Raw genomic sequence first — 23,615 nt, 5'->3', positions numbered from 1 at the left:
AAAGGAATGCTCTGTATTAAAAATTGTAAAGAGAAGTAGTTCACTGTATACCCTTTGCATTTCATTATGGTTGTGGAAATGTGAATAGACACAGCATTCAAACATGGTTGAGTCTAAAAAAAAAAAAATTCAGTTCACTGTCATTCATGTTTGAAGATTGTTTTTTTTTAACGGTGTACGCATGTGCACATGCATGTATTTTTCATTAGCCAAGCATGTTCACACAGGTAAGAATTATGTGCATCTGTCTTTAGAGAAGGGTTTTATTTCAAATAAGTGTTCTTAGCTTTATGCAAGTTGCAGTATTCATGCACTAATAGAAGGATCCACATTTGGTCTTTCCGTGTCTTACACAAAAAGTGACATTGCATCAGAGCAAGAAACCACTCTTAGGCACGTGGCAGAAGAGTTATTGAATTGCTCTGAATAGTTACTGAAGCTTACTGCAAAACTTGTTACTCAAACTACCTGAAAAATACAAATAAATTTTTAGGTTCAGGAGATGGTCACAATCAAAAATATTCATCAAAGCTAGGTTTTAGCTTAAACATGTTTATCTGCTCTCTGCTAGCAGGCTAAAAGAAAAAGTCCCCAAGAAGCCTGTCATTAAGATATTTTAACAGCAAACAGCTAATTAGGGTGTTCAACTAATGTAGGGGACAAACACTAAGACAAGTTTTTGATTATTTATCTTAGCCAATCTCCTCTGTTAATAGACAAAGGCTAAGAGCATCGTAAGCTTCCCAAACCTAATAAACAGAGTCTGTATGGCAACATAGAGCCAGGAGCCCAACCATTCCTTTCTCTCCGCTACGTAGTCTTGGACGCAGGCAGCCTGAGACTCCTCTCTTGCCTTGTAACTGATGGTTAAGTGCCTGCACCTTTGGTTCTGCTGAAACTTTTTACCTACCACTTATTGTCATAGCACCATCTTCAACCTGAGCGATAGCAATCCAGGAGGATGCAGTCGTCCACTGCAGCACTGACGTGAGCTACCACATTTGGCTTTCAGCCTGGAAGGGCTTGTGGTTACTGTGCTCTTCTCCTTCCCTAGGAAGGGTTGGGATCAAAAGTTGCTGAGCCTCTTGTCTGGTTCTGCTGTGCAGAGGGATGAAGACACTGAGACTTAAATGTGGCACCATATTTCAATGCATATAGCACTTATCCCTTTAGAGCTGCATGCGCTCAAGTCCTCAGAAAACCTGCACAAATGAGAGAAATGTGGTGGGGGCTCAGGGGCAGGAACTGGTGGCTGGATGGAGGAGCAAGCCAGGGTGGATGAGGGGCACAAGAGGCTGCCAAGGAAGGGCAAACATGAAGGAGAAGATACTCTGGAGTAAATTTTTTGTGTTGTTTTGTTGGTGGGTTGTTTTTTTCTTTTTTTTTTCTTCCTCTATGAGTAAAAGAACTCCACTGCTGCAGAACTACATAGTTTTATTTGAGGGTAGAATTTATGGGTAAAAGTATATTATTCCTTGTGAGACGAGGAGGCTTGAAAGAAATTTATTTTTGTGCAAAGTTTGTTCTTGCCAACAAGAATTACTATCCTACTTTTCTTTCTGTCCATTTATAGATAGACCTATAGCTATACTGCTACAAAAAGTTAGCCCACTGAAAGATGATTTGCTGGGAAATGTGTTAGATATCTTTTAATTCTGTTTTAGAGACAGTTATGTTGCTTTGCAGTCAGACAGAGAAGAAACTTGAGAGATAATTTCTTAGAAAATTATGGAACAGGGAGACTTTGAATCTACCTCAATAGTGAATATTTCAATACTTCAGTGACTTTAATAATGACCTTAGCTGGTAAGAAGATGACTTTATAGCAAAGTGAAAACCCCTTATACTCTTTTGTTAATAATTTACTGTTAAGTACTAGTGTCAGACTTGAGCACTAATAAGGTTAAACAGCATAGAGGTACAAGTCAGGCCTGCTAATATGTAACTCCTTTGTATCTAAAAGTCAAAGTCATAGCTCTGAAGGTTAAGTGCGTTTATAAAAAGCTGGAAGAGGAGAACAGCTTAAAACATCATAAAACAGTGATCCCGGTGTACTTCTAAAACCATGAAATGTATTTCCCATCTGTGTGTACGGTTGCTTCTGTTCTGTCTTGGAATGAAGAAGGTAAATCATTTTAATGTGGCCTGTGGTTTATGTTGTAACTCATGTGCTTAAAACCCATGTTGTTAGTGTGTGCTGCTTAGTATGTTACTCTGTTTCAGTACATTAGATAGATATGACTATGCCAAATACCCCATCTGTATCTCGGCTGATATTTTACAATTAAAAAAATCCACTCTTGCAACATAGTTTTGTATTTAACAATTCCATCTTTTGGCATCAAGCAGTTAAAAATGTAGTGGAAAAGATGTTCTGGCTAACCATTTTTGTGGACTTACACAACTGAGTTGTATAGGTATTTAACTTTTTTTTTTTTAATCCAAACAGTATTTTACAAGCAAAAGTATACTAGTGCAGAAGCCATTGCTGTGTAAAGTAAGGTAGAGTGGAAGTCAAGACCATGTTGTACAATCAGCTGTTTATGTGCAATAAGATTTAGTATGTTTATGGTGGTGTTATCTGTGCTAGATGTTCTCCTTCCACACAACAAAAACATAGTTAATTGAACATGAAATCTATGAGAAAAAAATTACCTGTGTCATGCAAAAGGGTTCTTTACTGTTTATGTTTTGGAGCTAATACTTTCTGCATTTAAAAGAAAAAAATCCTGCGTATAGATACACATATCACGTGACAATGACATAAAAAAGGGTAAGAGTAGTTTCGTTGTGCTCTGGAGGTAGCTTGCTCGCTTTCATTTGGTATGTTCACATGTTGAAACAGCCACAGAGCTGTAGCCACAGGATGCAGTGTCTGCTCCTTTTATTCTGTTCTGTCCTTTCTCAGTGAATAAAACGGCAAGTTAGCATTACAGGGCCAGAGACAGGCTTTTGTGTTGTCTGCTGGCAGGAGAGGCAGGCAAGAGCACCTCATGTTCTTGCTGAGTAATTCTGCATTGTGAGCAGTGTCTTCGGCTGCCTCTTACACAGGCCCCTGTAGAGAGGATAGCAATAAGCTACCAAAAGTAAACGATATCTTTCTTTGTAGGTTTTCTAACTTTCATTCTACAGGTAACTCTTCCAGCTCCCCCCACACCCACCCTGAATTAAGAAAAATACTGGTTAGGTGTCAAGACGAAGTGGTCTTTAAAATTGGTGTCTCCAGCAGGGTTCACAGAAGTTGTAGCCATTTCTGCTCAACCAATGTGCACTTGTGTTCTGCAGAGCTGGGGCACCTCTGACTCTTTTGGGAAGTGTTTCAATGTGTATCATAAAATAGAGGGTTAAAAGGAACAGCAGAGCCCCAGTTGGGCGTTAAACATATTAAATGCCAGAGTTGAGTCAAACAGCAGTTTGATGCTGAGATTTGAAAGAAAAGCAGACCTACCATCATTTTTATTAACTGCCACAAGTTTATTGCAAGTGATGTATTCCTTGATTCATTATTAGCAGGAGGAAAAGTTTGTTGGAGGAAAAAGAATCTGACATTTCTTTTTATATGAACAAGGAAAATTATTCATTTTCCAAAGTGTTGTTATAAATTGTTTTGTTTAAGTATTCCTCTTAGTAAATTGACAATATCATTGCTACCAAAGGACAGAGCTACCAGTAGTAGAACCGCTGAGTAAATCATAAAAAAATCAGTGTTGAAGTAAATAACTTCACCCATGGTGGGGACTGTAGCTGAGTCGCAGCAGAACTTGTAAATACTGTTTGGTTTGCAACATTTGCTTTGCCAGAGGGAAGGCACCAGTCAGTCTTAGAATAATAAGTGGTAGTTGCAGTGCATGAAAATGTTAATGAATCCAGTAATGATGATCATGTTATGAGAATTGTATGTGCATTTTTAATGCATGCCTTCCATTTAGCAATCTGTGAGGTTTGGATTTGGGTTTTTCATTCTAGCAATAGCTGCTATCAAAGTCAAGGGCCAAAGCAATTGAGTGACTCGGTTCAAGAGGCTCTGGGACTCCTACATTATGCAAACTGGCCTGTCGGCATAACTTAGCGTATTTGTATAAATTAATTCCTAAATTAAGATAACTTTGGTCAGACAGTATCAGATCTGGTTTGATTAATGTTCAGATTTATTTTAAATTTTTCTCTAATACTTTTTGTTTTACTGCTGCTCACTAACATATCAGAGTGTGAGGCAGAGCACTTGAAAAATGTTTTTTCAATAATTGCTAAATGCCCAAACCTTATCACCTCACTAAAGAAAATGGCATGTGTACTTTGCAGAGTGTTTAGATGTGGTGTGGGCGGATAGACCAGCCCTGCCAGTCACTGCCTTTTGTCTGGAACTCTTCCCTAGAGCTAGTACAGAAAGTCTTGCACTGCTAAACACTTCAGCTTTGTCTCTTCATGGGCTAAACCAAGGTCTTCAGTTTCCAATGCTGGCAATCTTGTACATTTTTGTGATCATAAAATTATCAATTTTTTTATATATGTATTTAAAAAGTATTAAAAAGCAACGGGGAGAAAAGATGTAGTTCATAGAGCTATGAAAAAAAATTCCAAATCTACATTCTTTTACTCTCCAACAAACAAATCTTCACTAAGCCTCTTTCTTCCCTCTGTTCTGAAATTCAAATGAAGATAAAGTTTCCTTTTGCAGTGGTACCTTTAAATACTGGGTGGAAAACTTGGGTTTTTTTCTGTGTCTTTGCCTTTATAAATTTTTTAAGTAATTTTTTAGTTTTATGTAGGGAAAAAAATTTGCAAGGTGACACTGTCATGTGGAGAGGGAGAGAAACAAAATACAACCTTTTGATGGTGGTGAATAGGGTTTTCTGTAATTTATAAACTGCTCTGCTTTGCATCTACTTCACAGCATTTGGGGTGAGGGGTGTGTATCTAATCTTTATTGTGGTATGGCACTTTGCAGTGCAAAGAGTTAAATGATGCATGAAATGACCTGTCACACTGCATTATGTGCCACAGTATTATATACACAGAGGTATCCTTAAAAAAAAAAAAAGTCAAAAAAACAATTCCTGATGCCCCACTTTTTTATTATTTTGAAGAGAAACATTTGGGGTGTGTATATATATATTTCTGCATAATTTATTTTAGCTAAGCCACAGGAGCCCATCAACTACCAAAATAGAAAGAAGGGATATGCTAGATAGTTTCCCTCATCAATTCATTAGGGAATGTAACGGTGGAGATTCAGTGCCTGTGATACAGTGTTCCTGCAGGGAACAACAAAACCAAAGCTTTGCATCTCATACTGGAAATAGGTTATGAATTATTTTCTGAATGGCTCCAAGTAGCTTCATTACTGTGGGAAAAGTTAGGAACATGTTTATGAAGCTTTGTAAAATGAATAGAAAATGACGGTACGCTGCATTTCTTATTAAATCATAATATTTTCAAGTCCGTACTACATAGTTTCATCTGATTTTGCCAGCAGTCGATAGTACTTTGTTGAAGCTCAGATTGAAACAAGAAGTCGGCAGCGTAGAAGTCTTGTCTCATGAGTCGTGTGTCCTTCTTTTTACTACAAAAACCTTTCTGCCCTTTCACGAGGGTATGGACGCAAATCTTCCCTCAGGCGTGGGGCCTAAATCCAAGTACAAATTTAGGCCTTACCATTTTAAACAGAAAATAGTCACTTCAAATGGGAGTTGGTTTCTTTCCATTTTCTTCCTCTGTATGCAGAATATGGTCAGGAATGCAGCAGATTCCCCCCGCCAGCCCACTGCAGAGTTTGCTCCCTGTTAAAGATCTGCTAGTGGGGTAGAAAATCTGTTTTGCTTTAAAAAAGTGAGAACTGGAGAACAACAGTCCTCTCTGAGAGTTTGAGGTGGTACAATGACATTCCCTGCTCATCGTTACTCAGATTTTTTTAAAGACAGCAGTAGCAATGCCAAAACCCTGATCAGGCATCCACCAGCTCCATCCCCACTTCCTATCTGCTTTAATATTTATGTCTCTGTATTTCTTTTCGATAAGTAATATAGTTAATGAAATACTTCAGATTAATTATTTAGCAGTTGCCGCATTTTGTAGTGGGGGGGAACGTCACTCATGAGGAACGACTTGTCTTTTTACACCTCCTCAGCATTGTTTAAAGTACGTTATTTTCTGCCAGACCCAGGAATGGCCTTTTCCACCCCGTTGCATGGGAAGGCTCGTTTTCACACGCCAGTGGCACTGTGGAAGAGGTGGCTGGATAGTCCTTTCCTCCCCAGCCTTGCGGTGAAGGCAGGCGGGGTGGGAGGTGGCAGCCCTGTGTTTCCAGCTTTGGAGAAGGATGATGAGCCTTGAGAATATTGTCTGATTCCCAGCTTTGGGAAGGTGCAAATGAGAGTCTGCTTGGGTTAGTGGATTTGGTTTGAAGCGGTTTGGGTGCAGTTCATAACCAGCTCTTCAGTTTTATCAAGATTTGGTGAACTGTAAGCTCCTGTGTGGGAACAGATAGGTGACCCACCGAAGTCTGGCATTTTCCTGTCTGGAAGTGCCTTGTATTTGATGCTCTAGAGGAAAGTGAACTTCCTCGGCAAGTACTGTGTTTATCAAATTGCAGTTCAGCATCACGGGGGAGAGAGGTGCTGCTTTCTCACGCCAGGTCATGCATAGACCCCCACAGGCTAGGATTATTGACTATTTCATGTAATCTAGCGTAATACTAAAATTCTTATGTGCTCCTTCTAGTCAGGCTTGAAAAACTGGCCTCAAATGATGGCGACTCAGCCCAGTGTTGTTGGAGGATTTAAGACTCCTGGAGCTTTCTCAGTTGTTCCAGCACAAAAACAGGTTTCAGCACAATTTTGTTTTGCGTGAGAATCATTGGTTGATGGCCAGGCCTCAAAGTGAAATTCAGGGTGTGGGAGCTAACCCCCAAAAGAAGCATTTGCAAAATCAAAGCTGTTGAACTAAACTCTCTTCCTTTTGACACTTGCCAATTCAAGGAGTTTGTGCAGTGTGATTTTTAGATGGCAGCTGCGTCACAGCTTTGCTTCTGGGCATTCCTGAAGCTGAGTTAATGGGCTTCACCCTGGTGCCCTGCCTGCGGTGGGAGTGGCAAGGGGCCCAGATGTGCATGCCCGCGTGGGAGCAGGCACCCAAAGGAGCTCTGCCATGTCATGTATGGAGTTTACTCCTTCTACAGTAGTCCCTGTGCGGGCTGTGGTAAGCGCGTCTGCTCTGCTCCTCATTCATCACCAGATGAGCAATCTGGAGACCTGTGTAGTTTTACATTCGGTGCAGTGATGCAACAGAAAATAAAATCTCTGCTGTTTCCACGGCAACTTGTGCGTCAGACCCTGGCTGGAGCGAGGCAGCAGGATGCTGTCAGTCCCTACAGTCGGTGACTTCAGTAAAAGCTCGTCAAAAGAAATCACATGCTCTTGTGCTCCCCCCATGCCCCTCTTGGTTATTGACATAAGGGGACTGTGGTGAATGTATTACTCTAAGTGCAGCTCTAGATCTCCTGTTGTAACTTTGTTCCTTGATATTTCAACCCATGCTGCTGGTTTTGTTTTGATTCAGCCTTCTAAATGCAGATAGTCATTGCAGAGCACTTCAGGATTATCCGTTCAAATCTTGCTGAGGATGGTGGTGTCAGAAGTAGTTAGTACTATGTGACTGGTGTGACCTGTGTAAAATGGTCTGGGATGTTCAGTGCTGTCACTAGCTGGCAGATACCAACAGCCCAAATGATGTCAGGACCATTGGCTCCCTTTGCAGCACTGTTTAGGGGACAGAGGGACTGCACTTCTTCCTTTTTTTCCCCAAAGTGGTTCCTCCAATTCAGACTATACACTGAGAAACAGTTTATAGATGATTCCACCCTACAGTTTTCCTGGTTGAAACAGTCTGTGCGTTTATGTGTGTATCTGTGCATAGGTTTGCATATGTGTTTGCATAGTTCATAAGTCACACAAAAAGCCACGCCTATTCAATACATACTGTATGGCAGTGATGGTATAATTTCTTTCACCAAAATGTGACTTGCATCACACCTCAGTGATAATTCTACGGCCATTTGGTTTCCATTGGAGTGCTTTATTTAAAATTCACATCGTATTCACTGGATATTTATGATACTTTCCTACAGTCATAAAAAGCTTAACACTTCTGCTTACAGAGCAAAGTAAATATTTGGTCTAATTTGCAGCTAACCTGAGAAGGTTTCTAATTAGAGTGGCTGTGCTGTAAGTAGTGCGAGATCTCTCAAGCTCATTACATGCACACATGTGATATCTTTACTGTAACTGTAGAAAGCATGGGGAAAAAAATGCACCACTGTTCACAAGAAGCTTCTGCTATGCTGTAAAATGTAAGAGTCCCAATCACTTGCTACTGTAATTATAGTTGCACAATCACTTTTAGTATTTTATTTTAATATTTTAATATTTCAAATATTTTATTTATTTTACAAAGTGTTCACTTTTAGTATTTTATATAGCTTTCTAACACACAAAAATAGCCTCCTCTTTTAAGCAATTACAGCTCATGTAGAATTTAAGCTCATCAGGAGTTGTCTGTCAAAATGTTTTTAATGAAAAATTGAGTTTGCATAACACTGACACATTGATGTCTTTTGCTTCTAACTGTTGACACTGATGGGCTAAAAAGCTTGATTTTGGGGAGGGAGAAAATTGCATTAGTTCAGCTCATTTGGAGAATCTCTGTCTGCTGAATTAATTTGCTAAGCTTTGTTTTTTCTGCTGAATATTAAACCCTATTTTCCAACTGTGCATATACTGCCTGAGGGGAATATCTCCAGCTCCCATTTTCCATGACTACATTTTCTTATAATGCAGCCCAGGGCGAGCCAGGGGTGCCGTGCAGAGCTGGTATCATAGCCTGTGTTAGGGGAGGCATGGTCTGATCAAAAAGCTGCTGCCTGGTACTCCCCAGACTTCGGTGTTGCACCTCAGAAGCTGAATAAGACGTGTCACAGTTTTTTCCCTAAGCATCATTTTGGTCAATTCAATTGATGTAGTGAAACCTGTCCCTGCACATGATGATTTGGCGAGTAGATAATCCCTGTGTGAAGCTCTAGCTAGATTAGCAGCAGTATATAAATAATCGCAACGAGTGCCTTGGTAGTTGTTCCTTCACTGGTTCCCTCCCATTCATGATAGAGATATATAAATGCTAAAGCATGTTACTAGTTTCAAGGTGACATCATTAGCTCTGTTTCACCCTTCCAATAAGCATCTGAAGAACATAGTTGTTATTTTCTTTCTTCCCTGAAACACACTCAAGCATGAGGGAGCTATGTGGTATACTCTGCCTTTATCTGAAATAAGCCCTGAAATTTAAAAAGAAGCAGAGATAAAAGCTCCATTGGGAAGAGGACAAGTCCCATCAGTGCCCCTGCCCTCAGTCGTCGTTGGTAGTTAGTCATGTGGGAAGCAGCCAAATGGCCTTGCCGGCTGACACGTCGGTGCTCTGCCGTGCTTTGGTTTTGTTGCTGCTGTTGGGATTGGGAAAGGTTGTCGGAGATGGGGAGCGTATCTTTCGTAGTCGTGTAGCATCCACTATCCGAGGCACTCCAAGTCCTTCTCTGATGTCTCTGAATTAAGTTTCACTGCCCCTGTGTGATTCGGTATTATCTCCATTATACAGGAGGGGAGACTTGGACAGAGACAGATGAAGCTGTTTGCTGAAGGTCACGCAGCAGTTCTCTGGTGGTGCTGCTCCGCTGCTTTCCAGCGCTGTCTCAGAGGCAAGGTTGTCCTTTCTCCCTCAACGGTGCCAAAGGGAGAGGTGTATTAGCCCTTTGTTTTTCCCAGCCTGCTCTTCCTGTGTTTGAACAAAGTGAAATTGTCTGGAATGGTGAGGCAAGTTGGCTTCAGACATCTTGTCAAATTAACTTTCCTTGTCTGTGTGTGTGTGGGGCTGCGTGGCAGGAGTCAGCAGGTGCAGAAGGCACAGGCACGCTGGTAGTGTCAGAGAACTAGTCAGAGGTGCTTATGGGACCCGTATGGGTTGGCAACGTGAGAAACGGTCTATTTTAAACTTATATTTCAGTGAAGAGTAAAAGATCGAATGTATTTATAATTGTTGCCATCATGCTAGCTGACAACAGACTGATCCTTTCCTTCCTGTATCATCCAGCTTCACCAATATTCATGAGAGCTCTCATCTGCCAGGTCAACGAGGATATTTGGCATTGCACAGAGTTTTCTATCCAGCCTTATATATTTAATGTTGACACTGATGAGTGATGCTCAGAGACTCTCCAGCCACAGGTTAGCTGGTGACAGGAATCCCCAAGAGTTAGGGTACCTGCTGTGAGTAATCAGACAGGAATCTGGTGCGTATCGAAATATTCTGAAATAGGCAGCAGGACCTTTCCTGCAGGGTCCGAGGGAGCATGTGCAGCCAACTCAGAAGCTAGAATATGAAAAGGGCACTGTTTCCCTCGCTAGCTCACAAAAAATGTGCTGGCAAAATGGGACTGTGGTGGCCTCTGACATTATTATGTGGTAGTTGGTTGCAATTAAACATGCTCAGCCGGGTAGCTCCAGTAAGCTGTTGTTGGTGTCCAGGCATGGAGGCATGGGAGGTAGGAGCTGTTAGCTTTTGGGTTTTGTGTGTTACTTGCCCTTCCCTCAGTGTGTTGCCTCCAAGGTCAGCCTTGACTGTGAGCAGGGTGCTTCCAGGGCTCAGCAAGGCTGTGCACGCTAATGTGCTGCTGTCTGGGTGCCTGCTTTATTTTGGTGCTGGGAGAGAGAGAAGCTACTGCAAAGTTGAGAGCCCTTTTCCCCTTTATAATGGTAACACTAGCAACGTTGCGTGGCACTGACCCAAAGTTGCCAGACTGTGATCATTACATTTGTTGTTGTATTATGAATTACTTATTATATCACATCAACAAATCATAGAATCAATGCAATATTTTACTTTCCCTTGCCTCAGAAAGGGGACTTCTCATCTCCCAGTGATAGACATCTCGGCTCTGACAAAAATTCAAAGTCTACTTCGTGCCTTCACCCTCCTTAGGCCAACAAAAGTGCTCATAGTGGAAAAGAAGAAAGTCTAAAGCATAACCAGCAAATCCCATATATGCATTAAATCCCCAGCACATTCTGTTAGACAGAATGTGTTGGTAAACTCTCATAAACTACCTGCTGTAGTGTCCTGTCTCCACTGATAATGTGCTCCTGAAGCCAAACGCTCTTTTCAATGCATGGCAAGTGGGGTAATGTGAAATAAAATCATTCTGGACAAATGTAGGGAGCAGAGTTGTCAGCAACTACTTGGGAGGAAAAGCAGATCTAGTTTGTTTGGCATACGTTACAGTGTGTAGCTAACAGCAACAGCAGATACATAACTGGCTCTGGCTTTCTCAGGGAGATGCTGACCCAGAATCCACTCGGAGGAAAGAGTAACATTTCCCTTTACTGATGCAAAATCAGACCAGGTTGAAATAGCAGTGACCCCAATAATAGGAAAAAAAAAAAAAAAACAAACCACACCCCATTGCCTGTTCTTACAATGACTTTTGTTGGGCAGAAGTCAGTTCACGAAGTCTCGCTCATTTAGGAGTGATAAATATGAGGAACGCTTAGTTTTACTAGTTCCTGCCCCCTAGCCTGATGAAATGAACTATCCAAGGACTCTTATTCCCTGTCTGCCAGATAGGGAAACCTAAAGGATATTTAATGACATGCAGAAACTGAAGGGAGAATCATTAGCAGTGAAGTGTCTAGGTAACTCTCTTAAAAGTTAAGACGAAAAGCTTCGATGAAAGTGACCTTCATGCTTGATGTTCCCTCTTTGCTTTTCTCCACACTTGAAGCTCTAATAATAATTTTTTTCCACTTTGTCACTGTATCACTTATTTCATTAAACATCTCCATAGCTAGGCAGGAATTTGGATCCAGGGTGGTAACATCTGCAAACGTTGGGTAGATGCAAAACACAAAGGCTGGTACAAAGGGTCAGACCTTCTCTTTGTAGTGGACTGAACAAAAACTTGTCATAGGTTGTTAAATATGTTTTTTAATATTTTATTTAAAACTTGATTATAACTTTAAGAAAGGATAGAATGATCGTCAAATGTTTCTTTGAGTAGGCTATGTTGTCCCCTTTGAGCAGTGCAGAAATTTGCTGGAGAGCACAAGGAAAGCAGGTTGGGAATGGAAAGACTATGTACAACCAGAGGCTGTAACTCTGTAGGCTCTCGGGCAGCAGGCTGCAAATGCTGGCGTGCTGTAGGAGGATGATGTGTAGTCATGTCTGGATCAGATGAGAGGACAGGGAAGGAAGGAGATGTGGCATCTGAGTAGAAAGGGAAGGAGAGAAGAAACATCTGACAGTCAGAAATAAGGAGAGCAGAAGGTGCCGGTAGTCAGGCTGGAAGACGAGAGGAAGAAGGAGCCTTTTGGGAAGGAGTTATCTCTAGGGCAGTTTTGTTTATTTTGATTTAAAATTGCAGTACGCTTTTGTAATTGTGACTGAAACCCAAATTAATGGCCCCATTTGAGACACCAGTGCCTGCATGATTGCTTGAAATGGAGATAGTTTAGGTAAAAACAATATATTTTGCTTTTAATATAATTAAAGGTTTATTTTGCTTGAAATTGAACTTTTCTTGGGGTGATAATGACATAAATCGTGGATGGTGTTCCTTTAGTATACAGTGAGCAAAAGAGTAAGAAGGTTTTTTTCCTGCATCAAAACAAGTATTTTAGCTCATTTTTCATTCTGAACTTTTCATTGAAATAGAAAAAGAGAAAACAACAGTTTTACCAAAAATTATGCTTGTGTGTTTAAAGCCCGTAAGTGTTCCCGATGGGACTCATAACACATTCCAGAGTAGTTTCATCTTAATATGCATGGAACAATCTCTCTCTGGTGCCAGCTACAAGTGCATATGGATGAAGGCATGTAACCAGTTGGTCAGAGAGGCCTTTTCATTGCCTTATTGGAGTGGTTCTTAGTGTGGCTGACCTTCTTGGTCCACCCTTCACAAGCAACCGAGCTGTCCTGTCCCCCTGGAAGGTCTGGTGTCAGAGCACTGTATCCTCAAAGGTCTGGGTTAACAATGAGCAATGCTGCCAGGCCCCTCTCAACACCATGGGGTGCTGTAAAATGCTTCTTGCCCAGCCTGAGAGGAGCAGTTACTCCTCGGGTATCCTCAGACTGGAAGAAACTGTTGATCAGCAAATAACCTTGCATAAAGTTCAGGTAAAGGGGAAAAAAATTTTCATAGTGTTTGGGTTGGGGGGGAAAGCAGCATTATTCTATTGCAAATTAACTCTTGGTACCTAACCCTCCTGTAATCTATTGAATATCTCAGGATATTTTCATCTTTGTGACTTCATTCCTGCTGAGAATTTGTTCAGGGCATGTGTTAACTTAAAAATAATATATAAACAAGGTGCGAACAGTTCAGTGAAGTGATAGCCTGAGGTTAAAAACACAGTGATCAAATTCAGTGTCTGAGGTTGGCAGGGAGATTGTCTTACCGCCTCGGGAAGACTTGAAATTAAACTTGTTTTGAAATGTAGGTGTTAAGTCTGTGAAAGAAACTCACTTGCACATCTAGACGAAGCTGGCTTTCCAGAGTTGAAGAGAGCTGGTTGAGCTCTCAGGCTGCATTTAGGAGAGAGAGGGGCCATGCTCCCACCACGTAACCTCTCTGCCAAGGTTGTGTTTTGTAGCATCTGTGAGGAGAAAAACTTCAGGTAAAATCAGAGCTGTGCTCCCTGTCTGGCTGCCGTTGGTCTCGGCCCCCTGTTGCCAGCGGGTAGGGGCTGTGCTGTCAACCCCTCGAGCTAACAGAGCCAACAGCTTCGGGTTTATTTTTCTTGGGCTTCTGAGACCTTATTAACTTGAAAGAAGAGAGGTTTTGGAGATACCAAATTTCTGCTCTGTGCTTATGTTCAGCTTTTTGTTCTCCCTGGTGTTGCCTTCAAGTAAATGCGGGGTGGGTAGTAGCCTCAAAAGGAGCAAAAAAATCCCTTCCCATTTTAAATGGGAGGAGGATTAAGCTCCTTTCCTCAGTAATCAGACCCTCTGATTGCCATGGCTTTTGAAGATGATTGTGTATTTTCCTGTATGTGATAGATTATGTGCTTGTGAAGTAAAAGTTAACTTGGCTGTGAAAATCTAGCCAGTTTTTCTCTATCATCATTTTAACTTTGGTTGTGTACTTCATACAGTGACCACAGACACGTACCATCCCCGCCTACAGCATGAGGCAGGGGGAAATCACCCTGTGGTTGTTTTGTCTTATGCTCTTCTCAAGCCGTAGGCCATTGGCAATGTCTGGGAGCCTTTGGAAAATGAAAGCCCTCCCAAGGTCACAGTATCGAGGACTCGAATGTGGGAGAAGGGGGGAGGGAAACTGGACGGGACAGGAAGCGCCGTAAGCTGATCTCAGTATAGAGTCTAATCTAATTCACATGTGGGCCAAACAACATGTTTCTGTCACCCCTGGTCAGCAAAAAAGCATAGTTGCAGTAGAATTGTCAGTATGCTCAGACCACCATCTCTTAAGCAGGTCTATGTTGTCTCATGGTTTCTAGTGTCAGGGTTTCTATTTGGGAGGTGGTAGTCATGTCTCTAGGTCTGTGTTTGTGCAGTAACACACACAGTGTATTTGAAGCCCTTCCTACCAGCAGGGCTCCAAAGCACTCATGTTATACAAACATAAGTCATCATTTTGCATAAACTACTAAGTCTCTCCTTCCTTTTGACAGATTGAAGACATCATTACGAGAATGCAGGATGACAAAACAGGTGGAGTTCCCATCCGCACTGTCAAGAGCTTTCTGTCCAAAATCCCCAGCGTCGTCACCGGTAAGGACCCTGGTTAGCAGGGAAGACAGTGTGAGCTGTTACTCACTGGCTCTAAGCAAGCACATTGCTAAAGCCACAAAAAAAGAAAAAATGAAAGAAAAAAAAATGCCCCCTCTGCTTATGTTTTCTGCATGTTGTTGCTATGGGGTGAAGTATTGAACCAAGGTTTCTTAATTCTGTTTAAGCAAGCATTTATATTTCTTTGGGGTGAGTTATACTTTAAAATGTTACACAGTTTTTGTGGCTATTACAGTATAACCAAGCAGAGTCATTCCCTATGATGGGAGTAGGAAGATCTTGGGGAAGAACTCAGGAAAGAAAGTTGAAACAGTGTTTTCTCACTGATACCCAGATACTCTTGATAAGAGTATTCCTCTTCTGTGACATGCAGAGGAATGTGAAATACCTTTTATGCACGTATGCTGTTTTATTAAAGCTATATGAATAAAAGCGTGGATGGTACGGGAACTGGGAGACAGACTACAAAACCATTCCTACCCATATTTCCAGAGAGAATATCTTCCGGTGCAACAAAGAACTTGATAGATGATGAGTTTATTCAGGGTGGCGTAAATTGCTTGGAGGATTTGTACTTGCATTTCTGGTATCTCCTTCCACTAACTCTATAGCAGTATTCATTATGGTGGCACAAAACTAGTTTTTCCTCTCTGTACCAGCAGACTATTGTCCATTTGCAGATCCCTAACTACTCCTGTTACTTATAATTTATGATGTTGTTTATCTCTGCAAAGTAAATATGATTTTATCCGTCCTGCGGAGCCTCTTTCCAAGTCAGACCACATACACACTGATGACTCTGTTTAGGGAAGTTTCCCCTTCTGTTCTGAAAAGTGAAGGGCTTCCTTCTCTGTAGCTGCGACTTTGGTGCAGTAAAATTCAGATGATCACTAAAAATGCAAAAGTTGCATTGTTGCATATAGCCAGCAAACCAATAACTGAGAAGACTGGCAGTTCAGTGGGACTTTTCTTGCTCTTGGGGACTTTATACTGTTGTAAAATAATGGGGAAATATCCCTAGTCAACAGGGATGCTGGCAATGCAGCTGGTTTAAAGTCATTGCAGAGGGTTCCCTGCAGTGGAGCATATAAGTACTTCAAAAATGTCTTTACTGTGAAAATGGTTGAATTGAGTAGAGTTTGAGGTTGTGTTGATTGATTCAGGAGTGTGAATTGATATCCTTGTATCAGAAAGATGTCCAACTTAAGCTACAGGGACGGAATACAAGTTTGCAGAGTTCTTGGGAATAGGCAGGGAATATGGAAATTGGAATGAAGTTTTTACTTAAATTAGGCTCAGTCCAGTTAACCCCTTTTTACTGAGCAACAGGCTCTCCTGTCTGAAATTGATTTCAGGGGGTGACTCAGTGTAACTGGCAGTGGCAGGATTAGGGTTTTACTGTGGAAGAGAAACCTGAATGTAGAATGAGATGTGAAAATTGTGTTACTAAATTGCAGGTTATGGCTGAAGCATGTATGAGCTAACTGTTCTTGAAGGTTCCTGGGGAAAATACCAATTTATCTGATTTAAAAACTCATTCCATGAGCTCAAGTCCACAATACATAAACTGGATGTCTTAAGATTTACTCAGCTAAAACAGGTTTCTGATATTCCTGTTAATATTCATAGCATTGATTAAGCAATTGATCTAGTTGTCAAGCTGCTAGCTGTTACTCAAAGAAAAAAGGAAATGGGAGACCTTGTAGCATCTTTAAACTGATTATACTGATCCTTAGGTACCACCTTGGTTGGCAGCCCTGTGGCATGCTGGAAACTTGCACTCTGCTGTCCTGGAACAGCAGCTGTAACTGCATCACCTTGAAATGGCTGGGTTTTCACAGCATGGGGAATAGTGAAAAGATGAAGATAAAATAAGAGCAAAACCTCCCTCCAAAGCTCACAGAAAATTCTCAGATTTGAAGGGGGAGAATCTCAGTACCATCCCTTCAGGTGATTTGAATGCAACTCCCTTGTGATGCACGGGGCAGTGGATGAAGCCTCTGAGTTTGAAAAGTATGGGAAAATAATGTCTCAGAAGAGTGCCCAAAGTTTTCTCCATTTCTCATTTCTCCTTTCAGATGCATAGACCTGCTGATATAGACCAAAACCAAAAGAAATTTGTATATCATTTCAGTACTTGTGGTAGGTGGGTAAAGAGCTGGAGAACTTGAAGAGGCAGGAGCACCTATGTTTGAGTGTAAGCTGAGGACACTGGGTTTGTTCAGTCTGGAGAAGGTAAAGCTGAAGGGAATGAGAAGCTATAGAGAAGATGGGGTCAGACCCTTCACAGGAGTGCATGGTGGAAGCACAAAAGACAATGTACACAAGTTGCAGGAAAAGAAAGCCCAACTAGATACAGGAAGAAAGCTGGTGGTCGGAGTGGCTGCCAGCATGGGCCTGGCAACCTGGAGAGGTGATGGAACCAGCATTTTGGAGCTGTTCAGAAAAACCCCTGAGCATAGCTGACCTGGGCAATCTGACCTAACTCTGCATCTGGCCTTGCTTTGCTTGGAGGTTGGACTAGAAGACCTCCAGAGAATCCTTCGAACCTGAATTATTCTTATGATCACTGGATACTCAATTTTAGTGCTTGTCTAATTCCACTCAATGCCATGAACACAAGGGAAGAGCTTGTATTTTCAAAAACTTTGGGCCCCCTCTTGGGAAGAGCTTAATTTCTAGACTCTAGCATTCCCACGCACTTTTTATTTCTACCTGAAGAATGGAACAGCAACACTGAGACGTGATTTATTGGGCAGGCTCACAGTGACTGTGATTAACAGGGATTTACTTTTGCTTGACACTTCTATTGTAATTGCTTCTCACAGGAGAAATGTAAAATCTTAAAGAAAAAGAAACTTTACAGCAGTGTCTTGGTGCTCTAAACAGGCAGCTGTGTTTATAGTACAGCGAAGTGGGTGTTTGATTCAAAGTTTGAATACCAGGGAAAGAACTGCTCATCTCTGGTTTGCTTTCATCTGTCCTGATGCCCAAGTTGTGAATGAGGCATTGTGTAACATGAGGAGAAGGAGCCTCAGGGAGTTATCATTAATGGTCCCCTCTCGACAACAGGAATCTGGGAAAAGGATGAAAAAACCGACGTTTTTTGAATGTATGATGAGTCCGTGTGGGGATGCTGTGCCAAAGGCAGGCTTTAATCTGCATTAGAAGTAGATTTGTGTATCCTCTTCCCTGGCTTTTGGCTCAAAGTAGGTCAGTCAAAGTAGGACAACACGTCACACCACTATACTCTTGGTTAAGTCTTCACTTTTATGGGCAAGCCACAGAGAGCAAAAGTAAGATGAAACCAGTCCATGTGGCATCTGTGTGCATGTAACTGATGGAGATTGCCCAACAGAAAGTTGAGTACAGCACTGACATGGATGAATCAAGGGAAAAACTGACTGAGGGTAGGTGTTTAGTGCTGTGATCCATGCCCAGGCTGGGTCATCCGTCAATGTCCATGATGGCAGTTGCTGCAATAAATGAAGTTTCACATTTCTCTTTTAGCGAGAAAACAGTTTCCTCAGTAATGATTTTGTTTCTGTAAATGAATCAGCAATTCTCCGTTTTCGCAGTCATCAGACTTGTAAGAACATCTCCTTGTACTAACCAGCAACAAACACCTGGCTTTCTAATCTTCTCTTTCATTTCTGTACAATTGCATCTTAAAACTAACCTCCTGTTCAGTAGAAGGACCAAATGCATATACTTTCTTCTCCTACTGATTCAGACTTGGCCTTATACAACATTGCTGAAACAAGTCAGGAAGAAGTTAGTGCTGCAACAGCTGAACTTCCCACTGCAAAAAGCCTCCTTCATGCTCGCCAATCTGCCTACAACCTCATTCCAGATTTCTCCTGGTCCTGTGTACTGTCTGATGCCATCTACCAGCATCTTTGCTACTGCAACCCAAGGCAGGCATACAATCTACAAGCCTTGCACCGTTCTGCCCTCCTCCCAGGAAGCGTTGATACAACTTCATCCTGACCCATAACCCCCTGACTTCAAGCAGGCCTGTCCCCACAGCTCCATTTTGAGTGATACCTCCTTCCCGCAGCAGTCCCCTAGCTGGCACCTCACTTACGCACTGCTCCTGACCTTTACTCCAACGCTTGCTTGTCGTCTTGCTCTGCTCCCAAAGCTGCCTGTGTGGCTGTGAATGGATTGATGGGTGATGTCCTGGCTGTACTGGCTTGGGATAAGTGCTGCCGTGCAAGCTTCGTGCACGCAGCCCTGCCAATGCATTTCACTCCTGACCTGCCATGTCTGTCTTATTTAAGTCCCGGCCCTCTCTGAGGAGAAAGTGCCAGTATTACTGAAATGTGCCAGATGGCCTGTCATTACTCAAGACTCATGATCTAAACCAAGTTTAAACTGCCATGTGTCTCTGTCTGAAGAAGCCAGCATGTGTCTTGGCAAATGCCTATGTAGTTGTCCCAGAACACATCAGAATGTCGCTTGCTCAAAGAAAATGCATTTGAGTGGAGTATGGAAATCCCATAGTGTTGGGAAAGAGAGACTTTATTATTGATAGCTTTCCCTGACAGTGTAGTTCAGGACAGACAAGTTCTGCTGGAGGACTTCATGCGCTCGTTGTGAAATGAGTTCTGCTGATGCCAATCTCAAGGTATTCATAGCCTTTTCCCTTCAGAGGAGCTCAAACACACCTCTCATCCAGATGTGGCAGCCAGAGGCGCAAGGGAAAAGAGCACGTTCCTCGTCTCCAGGCTTTGAAAAGTCCCTGTTCAGAGGAACTGTACAAAGAAAGAGGTCGTGGCGTGGGCAGCAGGAACAGGACTGGCAATGCTGACAAAAGCCAGCACCCATCACCCAGCGGGGCCTGGAGAGCAGGCTGTGAGGCTGAGTGCTTTGCCACAATGTTCACTTTCTTAATGCTTTTTTTCAAGGGTAGTTCTTGCCTTGGTGCCTTACAGAAACTACTTTCGTTGGGACCAAAAAAACTCCATAAGCTGGCTGCAAATGGATTTGGCTTCCCCTGGGCTGTCTGTCCAGCTGCTTGCATCGCCTGACCATAGGGTCTTAACTGGAGGACTGAGCCTGATACAGATCTCCCTGAACATTTGGGTAGTTTCATTCTAGACCTAAACCACTCACCCCTAGATCTGGGACAGCACTGGTCTCTGAACCTGAACAGCTGAAACATTTGTCAAAATGAGTGTCTGAGACTGAACTTCTAGCCCAGGTTGATTTTTTTTTTTTTAAATTTTATTTCTTTTTGTCTTTCCTCTGCAGTTTTGCTTTGAGAGACAGGAGACTTGAAATGTGGTACTGACTCTGTTTCAGGCAAAGTTAGTAGATGCAGATAGTCCCAAATCTAAACTAAGTTCAATTGTTTGCTAAATATGAATAAGCCTATTTAGTTAAAACAAGTAAAACAAGGTGGAAAAAAAAAACCCAACCAAACTTTGCCAAAACTTAAATCAATATCCAGACTAATTTTGGGTGTTTAACGATTTGTAAAGGATACAAAGAACATGCTTGTGGGTTAAAATTGACATATAGTTATATATACATATATAGTACTATATCATTTCTGATGGTTTTCCACATTTATGTGCAGCAGATGCCTCAGAGTAAATTCAGCAGTTGCACAACTGTGTGGTGGAAACTGGCTTGCAAACACTGGTCGAGCCTACAAATACACTTATTTCCCATAAAAAATCAATTGCCCTGAGCAAGGTGCATTTAAACTAATTCAAGTCAAGACTGGGCTTCTTCAACACAACTTATGTTTTCTCCTTTCATGCATCTTTTCTTCAAATTGCACCCAATGGAAATGTAATCCATCCTTCCCTCAGTAAGATGATTGTTATACCTTTTAATCTAGTATTTCAAAGCTGCTGTGAATCACATAGCATTAGACATGTCAGCTATTACACAAGTAGCTCATGCCTTGCAATGTTTTTTTCCCTGTAGCTTTCTCTTAAGCTCTCTATTCCCATGCCAGGAGACAAATTAACCCAGTTAAGGAGCCAAAGAGTTATGCTGTCTTCATCCACAGCTCCCTCCTCCCTCCCTGCTTCTCTTTAACTGCATCCAGCTTCCTACCTTTTGAAGAGTGAGAGGGATGGGGGAGGGAAAGATGAAAATCAGCTCTCTGAAGGGTAGCAATTCTTTGCCTGTTGATAAGATGCAAGTCAATGCATTGTGAAGCACAAGTTTAAAGGATTTGATTTTCAGAGGACGAAGGGGATAGTAGTTTAATTGAATAGGGTATGACTGTCAAAGAAATAAGAGAAAGCAACCAGAACTAATATTTTAAACAGTGAATATTCAATATATAGCTCTCTGTGCATCTGCACATGTGTACACTTAAATACAAATAAAAAGCTTGCAATTTTTCTTAAGAATAAGCCTAAGAGTGGTAAGTCTTGTATGCTAGAAATAAACAAGGACAGGCTTCTGCATTTGCAGGTGCTACGCAGAATGAGGACTGCTAGTGTTTGTGTATCACTGCCCTCTGCCGCAACTAAGCTATAGTTCAGTTTGTGCAACTTCACCTTCATCACAAGCCATGCTGTGTTTGTACTGTGCTCTCCCGGCTCAGGTGTGGTTTGTGTGGCGCATTTTGTGTGCAGCTCGTTCCACAGTAGTGGTCCCCCCCTAGCTGTGTGGCATGAACCCAGCCCAAATATTGCAGTATGCGTGGCTCCACAGCTACTCTGAGTTTTGAGAGGAAGAATGGTTTTCATAGTTGGCTGTTGATGCCACTTCCATGTGTCTTGTTCATAGTTCTCTGTTCTCTTTGGGACTGCTTGCCTCTGCACTAGTGTGCTTATACATCACGTGAAGCTTATGTATCCCTTAAAAATGTGTGCACACATTATGGGATAAAGCCTAAATGATTAAATGAGATTAAGCTTCACTTTTAAAATTACCAAAATTGGACATTTTACATAACCGTGTACTTTCATGTGACAGCACTTCGAAGTAGTCATACCTGAGGTAGAAAACACTAGAGGAAGAGCACATCACAGCAGTGGGCACGTCAAAATTTGGGTTAGGCCACTACAGAATGCTTATGAAACACATCCTGAGACTTCAGTATTCAGTCAGAAAAATGGTGTCTCAAGTGCTATCTAAAAGCCCTGAATATTATGAGGAATTTAATTTTCTTTCACTAGAATTGTGAAGGTCCTACTTGTCCTTGCTGGATTTGAACCTCTGCATCTGTCAAGTGAAGCTATGATAAATCAGAAGCTTAAATAATTATGCTACATGAATATCCCTGTTGGCAATGAAAATACAATGAAAAATGACTAAAATCACCAAATGGTCCAGCTTTATCTTTCTGCAGTGACTTGGCTGCTCTTCCTAGTCACCAGAGATATTGTCAGAAGGGAAAATAAAACCAAGAGGACCTTCCAGCCACTTGGGCAGAAGTTATAACAACATAAAATTATAATTTCTCTTATTGAATAATAAGAGCATAAAAATTACTGGGCTGGAAGGCATTAAATGAAAGCTATGAGCCTGGAACAAAGCAGGTCTATTAAAAATGGTTTAATTGCCCCCCCCCCCCTCCCCCCCCAAGACTTGCTTTCAGTAGAGACTAAAAGCTGGAATAGAGACAGATTTGATGATAAATTACCTGCTGAACTCCAGTGTTTAGATGAATTAGTAATTCAGCCACAACAACAAAAAATGTTACAAAGAGCATTCTTGTTGCTGACTGCAGTTTTATTCTGAAACACAGCTTTTAGCTGATGGAATATTGTGGCTAATGAATAAAGCATTAAAAAGAAAAGTCAACAATATTTCAATGCCTGTAGAAATTCATAGGAACGAATGATGAATGCTTTTCTGCAGTCATCTTGCTATCTTCAAAAGCACAGCATTATTACAAAAGTTTGTTTCCAGATCTGAATGACACAGCAAAAGAGCAGAGATTAATTATGAGTACTGCATGACTTTGATTTTTGGATGTGAATGTTGAGCAGACTGCACTCAAGCTGCAATACTTCACCTCTCCTGTCTTCACTTCATAGCAACCTGGGATTTGCGTGGTGAAGGCTCTACCAACAGTTTTGTTTTTTCACACCTCTAGCTTTGTTTTTGCCCTGCCTCCAGCACTCCTGTGGGCTGCTAAGCATCAAGTACACAGCAGAGCAGCTTTGCTCCCGCTGTGCCTGGGAAGCCTCATACCCACTGAGGTGTATGTGGAGATCTGACCCTTAGACAAACCATTTTTACCTTGAGGTACTGCAAAAGCAATGATATGTAAGTGCCCAGTGGTAATCAATAGCAATGTGAAGGAGCAAATCTTTGAGTGTGGTTTGAAGCTGTTGCTTTAATTCAATGCCATTCCAGCCATTAGAAAAATAAACCCCTCTCATTTTTCGGTGACTACATCTGCCTCATTATTCCATGCGTATATTCTGTTCATTCTTATCTATGATTCTTTGGCTTTTTTAGTCAAAGTAATTTTCAGGGTATTATTTATTAAGCAGATTCTTACTTGCATTTTAATTAAAGGGCTTACATTGCAAAACACAGCAGTTTGTTCTGGAGTTTAAATTTCCTGACTTTAATCAACGTGTTGTTCTAATGAAATGCAGAAGTTAACTTCTGTAACTGTAAATCCAGTCTCATGACTGGATTATTTTCTATTGATTTTCTATGATTATTTTCTATTGTTTTCAACATACATTATGTTTGATATGTGAATGATTCTTCTATGTATGATGTATCTCAGTTACAACATTGAAGTTACCATTAATGTAACTGTTGGGGGTGGGGTG

The 23,615-nt window shown here is 41.5% G+C and overlaps 1 protein-coding gene across 1 annotated transcript in view; it reads left to right on the top strand.

Moving 5' to 3' along the window:
• Positions 1 to 23,615, top strand: part of RGS6 (regulator of G protein signaling 6) — a 278,419-nt gene that overhangs the window by 154,518 nt on the left and 100,286 nt on the right. Inside the window, exon 2 of the mRNA XM_075713032.1 lies at positions 14,733 to 14,832. Coding sequence (XP_075569147.1) covers positions 14,733 to 14,832 — 100 coding nt within the window. The remainder of the gene's footprint in view (positions 1 to 14,732; positions 14,833 to 23,615) is intronic.

This window comes from Pelecanus crispus, chromosome 6, assembly GCF_030463565.1.
Source record: "Pelecanus crispus isolate bPelCri1 chromosome 6, bPelCri1.pri, whole genome shotgun sequence".
Lineage (NCBI taxonomy): Eukaryota > Metazoa > Chordata > Aves > Pelecaniformes > Pelecanidae > Pelecanus > Pelecanus crispus.
This window is presented reverse-complemented; position numbering and strand designations above follow the sequence as displayed.